The sequence below is a fragment of the Chaetura pelagica genome, unplaced genomic scaffold (assembly GCF_000747805.2).
Source record: "Chaetura pelagica isolate M959 unplaced genomic scaffold, ChaPel_1.0 scaffold142, whole genome shotgun sequence".
NCBI classification, from domain to species: domain Eukaryota; kingdom Metazoa; phylum Chordata; class Aves; order Apodiformes; family Apodidae; genus Chaetura; species Chaetura pelagica.
In genome coordinates this window covers 9109192-9119004 of record NW_009952973.1, presented here as the reverse complement: position 1 = coordinate 9119004, position 9813 = coordinate 9109192, and the positions used below count along the sequence as shown (strand labels likewise).

Below are 9813 nucleotides of genomic sequence, written 5' to 3'. Positions count from 1 at the left end.
GGGAAAGAACAATTTTATCACATATGCTGCATAGACTAACATACTAGGTAATATATATAGCCTATATGATATGACAGCCATGATATAGAGTTCTACAGTATAAAATCAAGAGAGTTATGAAGTCATACTGAAGTAGTTCTAGGAGCATCTTTATACCACACCATTTTTTATTCTGTAAATTCCAAGTACATGTTACAGAAGGACTGTCAGGAATGCTTTAAAGTTAATTTAAAATGTGAAGTTATTTCCAACTCTCCTGCCTACAGAAGCCAAATGTTTTAGTTATCAAACGTTCAACTATGTAAGGTTCACAGGGAACTGTAAAAACCTGTCATGTAAATTGTGTAAAGCTTTTCTACAGTACAAGTCTCAGGACTTTGCAGTCCATTACCTGAAACTGTGCCAGGGTTAGCAGCAAGAGCTATTTCCCACAGGAAAACTGAATTTTCCCTCCTTCCGATACTACAAAGCCGACATGACAATAGTGTGTAAAATCCTGATAGTTTGAGAGTTAGAAATACTGTTCGGTCACTGTTACATTTTGTTAATGTAAAATGTGTATTTATTGTATCTGTCAACAGCCTTACAGCATTTTGGTTTTTGTTTAAAAAAGTATATTTTTTACCTTTCAAATATTATAATCACCAATCTGGTCTTGGTTGAATTCTTCCCTCATGTCTCAGTACATGACTAAAGCATGAATCAATGTTTTTTTAAAAACACATCCTCTCTCCAGAAGACCTTAGACATTGCAGATCACAAGGCCAGGGGGGAGGCGGATAAAAGCAGGTTTTTTTTCCGACTCATGGACATCAGGTTGAAACTAGAAAAATGCTGTCAGAAGTCCTACTACCTACAGCAGCTGCCTTCAAGTCCCCTGTGCTGTAATACTACTAACTTGGGGCTCTCAGCTCTAACACAAGTGCTGATTAATACTTCAGCTTCCCCACTGCAAGTACTGTTTAACAAGTTAATAAAAATACTCTTCCCCATCTATGCTCATTACCTCCCCTTTTGGTTATTTTATATTGCATCAGTAGGAAATACAGACAGCAATAAAGAAAAATAAATTATACATAAAAGGTCGACAAAGCCTTTAAACACTACTAGAAGCACTGATATTTACCCCACAGTCAATCTTTACACATGCCTGGGCTACAAGAACAAGTTGCATCAATTGAGATACTGACCACGATGCTTCAGAAAGAAATAAAGCTGGTACCTAAATAGTAGTCTTTGAAGATCTATATACACAAGTGTAATTGTAGAGAGCTTCAGAAAAATCTTTTGCTATAAAATTCTCATTGCCCTTCCAGAACAGCTGTATCCAGCACACAGCTAGCACTCAGAGCAAAATTAACTGTTCCTATTAAGAAATGCAAGAAAAAAACAGGGCACCCCCCCTCAAAACATGCAGCAGCATGGCTACACTGACACTGTGGTAGAAGCTGCTGCAACACTTCTTGGACTCTAACACGCATTAATACAGAGGTCTCCATTGAAAATCTCTGAACTAGCATCATCCAATTAGCTCGGCGTCATCTTGTTACTGTTCCCTTTTATGCTCTGACAAAGGAAAAAACGCCTGAGCAGAACTCGGCCCATCTCTCTGTGTAGCTCTCCACAGTCAAACCCTGCTGTTTGCAGAAGAGATTAAGGAAGGAAGGGAGGGTGTCGTTCAGCAAAAAGACTGCTCCCAACTGACTTTATACAAAGAATTGTAATGAAAAGAATATTTTTCAAGCAGTGAAACTGTTTCTCCTTGTAAGGCATAATATATATAAGCTTCTGTGCAGCAGTAACTCCCTTCTGATGGAAGAGGATTTCTCACGAAGAAGGGCAGGCAGGGCTTGTTATGATCCAGCCTTTACAAGTGTTTGCAACCGCTGTGCTCCATTTTGATTTCATATCATTGGAGAAGGTGGAAGCTAAGGAATAAGGACAGATACACCAAGTGTCAGAAAACGTCTACTCCATCCAGCATCTGGGCTTCTCCACACTGGTCTTAAGGAGCATAGGACACTCTTTGCTGGGTAGAAAGGCAGATATAAAGTGCACAGCCTGAAAGAGGGTGGGGAAGGAAAAAAAAAAGTCCTGTATGTGCTGTCAGCACTGCTTTCCTTCAGGCTGAAAAAGCAAAAAAAGTCACCAGCAGCTCTGCTGTGATGAACAGTGTTTGTGTTTTGCAGCTCTCCTAACAACTGGAGAACTCTTCAGGCAGCTTGGCATGCTTTGCAGTCTGTCCTAGTTCATGCTTCTCCATGGGGAGAAAGAAGTGGAGCAAGATCCTACTCTCTTGGCCATTTTTCATCTACAATGGAATTTGAATTACTGAAATTAAGTTAATTATGTTTACCAAGTAATAGCCTAAAGCAGTTTGAAGAGTTATTATAGTGAAATACGACAGTTGCAGCAAGGTGTTCAGAGCCATTCTAGTCTGTGCTTGTTTTCCAGCCATACATGAGAAAACTGCATCTTGAACTTGCTTTACTGAGTTTTTTGATTCAAGAAAGTAATCTGGGAAAATGAAACATGGGACGATGGTCTGCTGGATGTCAGATCCAGGCTAGCTGTATCTGCTAGCCATTTATATATGAGCAGAAAGTGTAAGTAAAGTTCTCTATTTCAAACCTAATTTCTTGGAAAACAAGAAATCTGCCTTCATCTAACAAGCATCATATGTTGGAAAACTGTAGCATGAGTTGTTATGCCAGACAAACTTATTCCATGAATTGCAAAGACATAGCACAGTCAGCTACAACTCATGAGAAACCCAAGTATCAAGTCCTATCATTAGTAAAAAATCTGGTAATTTTTTTTAGAGACCATCAGTGTAATAGTGATTTTATAACGCTAACTTGGTCCTTAAATAGTGCTAAAGGAAAGCTGTGATCCCAGCTGAAAAGGAGAAACACAGCACCTGTCTGCTGACTCAATTATTAAAATTTTGTCTCTCATGAGAGAAGATATTTTTGGTTTATAGTGTGTGTATACATTTAAGCCAGATTCTCAAAAGCCGTAAAACATACAGGAGACTATAGTGTTCTATTCAGTATCTTTATTAGACTAACCCTTATGTTGTCAGGTTTACAATACAGGTAACTTCTCCTCTCCTGTAAAAACAAACAAAAAATGATACCTACCTACAGGTACAACGTAAAAATTAACATACAATAAATATTTTTAATAGTGATTTATATTCAAAAAAGGCAATCTCAACTATGTGATGAGTTCAGCTTTAAAATTTATAGTGGGTATACCCATAGAAAACAACTCCTTCTGTGAGGTTGGAACTGTGGGAAAACCAGATCACTTGATAAAACAAGAGAGTCTCAAACAGTTATCTGCTTTCCATGCCCCTACCATGTTCAGCTATTATAAAAACAAAGAGGAGGGTAAACGGAACATATTTTATACTGCTGACCAATTTAAACTTGCCTGTGCTCCTAAAAGCCATCATCATTGTCTAGAAGACACTGTCACCCCACACAAAGTTATGTTTTTATTGGTATGTCTACACTTTTTCTCCATTAGTTTCTATTCAAGAGCTATCCTGCAGTATAATCTTGCAGAACCTGCTGCTTTGGTGCATTATTTGGAAATTTGTCTAAGGTTTAAAAAGCCAGATTTAATCCATGTCAATCTTTTTATACCTCTACCATCCTACTTTAAATTCTCTCTATTCAGCCTTGATTTGCATTAAAGCTGAAGATATCCCCATTAAAGGAAAAAAGCTGGTGTATGTTTATAAGAATCACACGTAAGTACACACATCCTGACTAAACCAAGACCAGAATGTGTATTACTTATAAAAATGTTGATATGCAGGACTCAAAAAGAGGTAGAAATTGAAACAGAAGTATATTCTTAAAAGCCCCTCCCCCCAATAAGAAATAATAAACACTTTAACGTGATGTTTAACTAAAAAAGGATGTTGGACATTGAAAAAGATAATGCAAATTAATCAGAATAATTCAATAGCCCTAGATAGATTTTTATTAAATTCCTAAAGAAAGAAATTATTCCTAACAGACTGAACTCAAACTCCTTCAATATTCTTAAAACTACTTGTTTTCACAACAGCTAAGAGAGGTACTAACTATCCCAGCTTTCCGCTATATACTACTCCACAGCTGTGGTAGAGCATCTATCACAAATCCTATGTTTGAAACAGTTCAATACACATAAAGGACTGCCACCTTTATGAAAGCAGTTCATTGGAAAAGAAATTCCCCTTCACTGAAAACTGAAAGGACTGTAAGAAAGCAACTTACTTTTCTTGCAGAGTCAACTCAATCCATGGCAGGTAATAAAAGAAAGCTATTTCAAGAAAAAAAAAAAGTTTCCTTTTCTACAGGTAGTCTGTTACTATTCCATACATACCTTTGTTGCTAAAATCATCAATCAGCACAATTTCTGCCAAGTATTTCCTCGGTGTTCTCTTAATGACACTGTGGACTGTCCTCATGAGTGTGGACCATCCTTCATTATGGAAGACAATGACAACGCTGGAGGTGAGCAGGTTTTCATCATAATGCCAGTATTTGCATCTGTAAAAAGATTTAATTTTATTAGTTTTCACATTGTAATTTACAGAACTGCTTAACAACATCTTTGTGCAAACAAAATCTTTACTGACAGGTATCCTTCAGATTAAACAGAAACAGGATAGAAAAGGTAATACAGCTTAAGTGCATGACAGAGGTACAAGGCTCTCAGAGCAGCTTGTTTCCATTGAGAAAGCCCTTTTTATGTCCTGGAAGAAGTAGGATGCAGCCAGTGAATGAAGACCCTGGCCTCAACAGCTACGTGCTTCCTCCTGTACAGGTGGATGGCATTGCATGGATCTCCCTGAGAGACAACCCTACCACCATGCTGTCTGTGGGGCCAGCAGAAACGGGAAAAAAAAAAGAAAAAAAAGAAAGAAAAAGAAAAAAAAAAAGAGAGGGAAAGAAAAGCCCCAAACAGTGGCTGCCAGGATGAGAGTCCTCTTCAAGACATCAGATATCACTACTTAGGATGGACTGTGCATTTGGGTCACCTGCTGCATAACATGCACTAGAACAGCACTGTTTTCTTCTAACCATCTTTCAATCAGATTTATCCAGTAGAAGGACTGCCTATAAAATGTTTCTGTTGGCTTTATACAGTCCATATGCAGAATCTGCAGTTTTAGCAAAGTGACAAGCATTGTTGTGACAAGAAATAACTCATTCATTTCTGTCCTTTCACAATAAAATAGATTTAAACAGAGTAAACTATAAGTACAGCAGCAACATGTGACAAGCTCATGTCAGCGGCTCTGCATAAAGTGATCACAATATGAAAAACCTGTCAGAAAAGCATAGCTGCTCATGGGAAAAATTTAATCCCATGGCAGACAAGATGTGATTTTTTACTACTGCTTTATTATTCATGGCTCCACTCAGGTATAACTAGCATAGCTAAGAAATCCCAGCCTTACGAAACCCATTCCACCCTCCACTTCCCTAGGCAAAACAGTTACTTGTTTGACCGGATGTAAGAAAGTAACAATTTTGGCCAAATTTGTGAAACTGTACGCATCTTTTTGAACAGATACAATATCATACAAATTATACAAATAGACTGCCAAGGACAAGTTTTAAACCTGACTGAACTTCAATGGATTCCTTCCTTGAAAAGAAGGAGAAGGGGGGGAAGAAGACATTAGGAAGAAATTCTTCACCATGAGGGTAGTAACAAGGCAATAGGAATTAGGTTGCTCAGGGAGGTTGTGGAAGTCTCCTCCCTGGAGGTGTTCAAGGCCAGGTTGGATGAGGCTTTGTGCAGCCTGGTCTGCTGTGAGGTGTCCTTGCTCATAGCAGGGAGGTTGGAGGTTTAAGGTCCCTTCCAACCTTAACTGTTCTATAATTCTATGACAACACAAACATTTAAGCCATTGACAACTTATATAGCCATTTGCAGAGACAAGATGGATATGTGACCTAGTTGCATTAAGTCAGCTGTGTAAAAGAAAGCCTTTTTGTTGTGTGTTTAATTACAGATTATTAACAGCACTGGGCGGCTTTAAAATATATTCACCTAGATTAATTCTGGTGATACAGTTACGTTAAAACAGAGGAAAACGGGGTGTTGGACATTCAAAATTAGCGTGCCAGCTGAACACCATTCAAAAGCTCTATGAAAAAGGCAGCAGAAATGAATGGCACCTTTTGCCTCAAAGAAGACGGCAGCACCTGATGCAAGCTGTACTGTGCCACTAACCTGCACCTTCAGCAATTTAATAGGAAACTTTTTTGCTCTCCAATTAGAAAGACAGCTACAACATTGCACACTGCCTTTGCAACAGAAACAAAGCAAATGCTGCAAAAAACTACAATATTTTGTTTGCTTAGTTCTCCCACTTTCTGTAGTGTAGGTAATTCATATTTCGGAACAAAATGGAGAAGAGCCTAAGAATGCAAGAAGTAAGTAATTTAACATAGTTTTAAAAGGCCAAAACTATTAAAAAGCCTGAACTGAACAACACATCTGTGAGCAATTTATAAGCATTTTTTGATCTGTATTTAATACATTTTTAAAACATAAAACCAGAGGTCTAGACAGGCTTTTTGCTACATATCCAACTTAATCTCCTCAGATCTGTCAGCACATTTACTTTTTAAACTTGAAAAATCATGTGTTGCTAAATGTGCCATTTGCAAGCAATAAAAGCACTGCATTTACACCTCTAGTAAGATCATGCCTTTAGTTTTTTCCAGAGGCTTTATTTCGTTTGTTGGGACAGTCTACAATCTGACTCATCAAGCCCATAAACTCCAACAGACTACAGTAACTCCTATGCACAAACCCGCCTCTCATCCTGAATTGTGAATTACAGGTTTGAAACCTGGAAACTGTTTCAAATACATGCAATAAATGAGTATTTTAATCCCAGTGGCAATTTTTACCAAGAAATGCAAGTGTTGCTAAAGTATTGGAGCGACACAAATCAGGAGGCTCCGCTCTCATTTACTTCAGATCCACAGGGAAGGAAGCAGGGAAGAGCCTTTCCTCAGTGGAGCAGCACTGACATCCAGTGGTTGGCAAACCAAATACCAAGCAAACACAACCGGGTTTCCCTTGAGTTTTAAGCTGAATTTTACGACACTAGTTTCCCAGTAAAATTAAGGCACCAGAAAGGGAAAATAAAAAGCCTGAATTTCCAGACTCATGCTTCAGTTTTAAAAGATACGGTCAAGTAGATGTGGCCACATCCAGGAAAAAGCCGCAAGATCATGAAAACTGACATTAGCAGACTCAAAGTACAGACCCTGTGACAGTGAAGATTTAAATAATTTTGACCTTTAGCTTCACTCCTGGCTGCTGTCCTGCCCACATCTGGCAGCACAGTGACCTTTCAGGTGTAGCCTGCAGACCAGCTGTGCTGATGTGCTGTGACCCAAGCTAGCAAAAAAACACACTTAAAAAAAAATAATTAAATTTGAATTCTTATTGGATCAGTTGAGAGGAGAGCACATTCCAGCAAAAAGTCAGGAATGAGAGGGTAGCATCCTTAAGCTAGTCTTGCTTCACTCTTCCTAACCCCTGTAAAGAATTATTTTATGAGGCAAAAAGGAGCAGGTGTGCACAGTTCTGTGAAGGGCTGGCAACATCTTCCCCAGGCAGCAAGGAAGTAACACCTTCAGATCAGCCTATGGATAAGAATTTGCTGTCTCCAGATCAACACTGGTATTACTGAGCAAAACCACAGACTGACACGTCACTGGAGCAAGAAGAAACCTTTTGAAAGGCACAGTAGTAATCTAATGGAGAAACAGGTTGAGTAACATTTCTTCTGACTATTAAGCCTGCATGCTTCAGATGTGTGTTAGTCCTACTCCCTCTCTACCCCTGCAAGGGAATAGAACTATTGGAGACCACATGACACAGATACTTGGTCACAGTTGTTCACCACCCAGGGCAGAATAGCCCTTTCATGGGGGAACCTCCTGCAGAAGAAGCTGGACATCTGGGCTGGAGTGGTCCTTGGCCTGAGGAAACCTTTTGCTCTTAGAGCTTTGTGCTCTATGCATTGGTTTGCTCTTACTGATGTCCCCCTGGCCCCACAAACATGAATATGGGTACGTGCTCCAAGGATTAGATGATCCCTGAAGTTTTAGCAGCAATTGCAGTTGCAGATGTAGGCTCAAATTTCCTCAGGGTACAGGCTGCTTTTCCTGGCAGAGTAATCCAGCCATCAAGCAAAAATTCAAGAAGTAAACAAGGAGAGCACCTATTTAACTGGTGAGACACAATCAGATATTTTGAGAGGGCCATTTGAGATCTTAAGGCAACAAAAGTGCTTCTCATGACATCCTGAATTCCTGACTTCCCTAGCATACCAGCACATAAGCTCCAGAGAAAATCCAAGTGGCATCATGGTTGCAACCAACTCTCTATCCTGATACTATCTTCATCAGGTCAACTACCTAAGCACCTGTGCTTACCAAAGGTACATCAGTATCCTCTCTGGATTTTAAAGCACTGTACTTCTGTGTTCAGACCACAATGTAGCAGCACAGATTTCTTCAAGATAGCAGACAGCTGTCACTGCATTCCTTTAACAGCTCCAGCAGCCAAGTCCTAAGATTTTGGAGGCTGGCTGTAACAAGCTGAGGGCCCTGACTCAGCAGAAAGGCGAAGGTGTTAATTTAGCATTTATCCTGAAATTGTAGCTGACAGAAAAAGGAATATCGATTCTCCATTAATATCAAACTGCTCATACTTTTAAATTTAAAGTTTTATTTCATATTTAAAGTGGTATGAGATTCATAGTGACATCAATTATCACCTATTGATAATTGCTTTATAATGCATGCATTTTTCTCACTCTGAGAAGATCTAGCACTAGCAGAGCCCAAAAATAAGTCTGGAACTCTGTTTCTCATTCATAGCTTCCTCTTCTAGTAAGCCCTGTTCTTATCTTATAAGGAGGCAGTTGTTCGACAGACAGCACATTGTTTACATACTTTAATACTGAATCTAGGGCTGCTTGTTATTTTAAATCATCAATTTATTATGACTACTGAAGTAAAACTGCATCCACCCCCTAGGAAGACCGGTGAGAGTTTATTTCACAAAGCAGTCTTGACAGTTTGCTCATATATAGAGTTGATACCACCAAGGTCCTAGCTGGGACTGGCTGACTGATGCCTGAAAGAGGGATCATTGCCTAAATCTAGAGTAGACAGAAACAGACTACAGAACTGGGCATTTCTTCAAGATATGAATAAGCAGAACTAATGTTAGTACTGGATTTGTTGGCTATGAAGCCTTACAGGGTGTTTTATGCAACATCAATACATGACTATATGCAAAACCTAAGACAACTTGCAACACAGGGGTTCTGGAAGAGAAGCACACAGACAGGGCAAGGGCAGTTTGATCAACTGGGTTTTTTTTCCCCATTCAGCAGACAGCAGCAAAGCCTCTACTACACACTGCCAGACAGGTTAAACCTATGCTCAAACAGCACTTCCTATTTTTACCATAGCTACAAGCTTTGTCTGTTTCCATGCCTGAAGTAGCCTGCAAGGCTATGTAACTAAATTTTGTTATTAGTGTCCCTGGAAGCAAAACTATACCTCCTATCATACCTCTGAAAGTGCCATGATGCAAATTGAGGGGAAAGTTTGTACAGAGAACCAACATATTAGGGCTAATAGCAAAATTAAATAAATAAACTTAGCAATTTTTTTATCACAAGATTCTTGCCCAGAGTATCACTTGTCCAACACTGGAAAAGTTGAGGCAATAAATACCAGAGGGCAGGAGAGCTAGGGCAGCTAG

General features: G+C 39.2%; 1 protein-coding gene across 1 annotated transcript in view; it reads right to left on the bottom strand.

Annotated features, from left to right (window-relative positions):
- Positions 1 to 9813, bottom strand: part of GALNT7 (polypeptide N-acetylgalactosaminyltransferase 7) — a 94944-nt gene that overhangs the window by 19147 nt on the left and 65984 nt on the right. The window contains exon 3 of the mRNA XM_009996004.1: positions 4384 to 4550. Within this exon, the coding sequence (XP_009994306.1) occupies positions 4384 to 4550 (167 nt within the window). The remainder of the gene's footprint in view (positions 1 to 4383; positions 4551 to 9813) is intronic.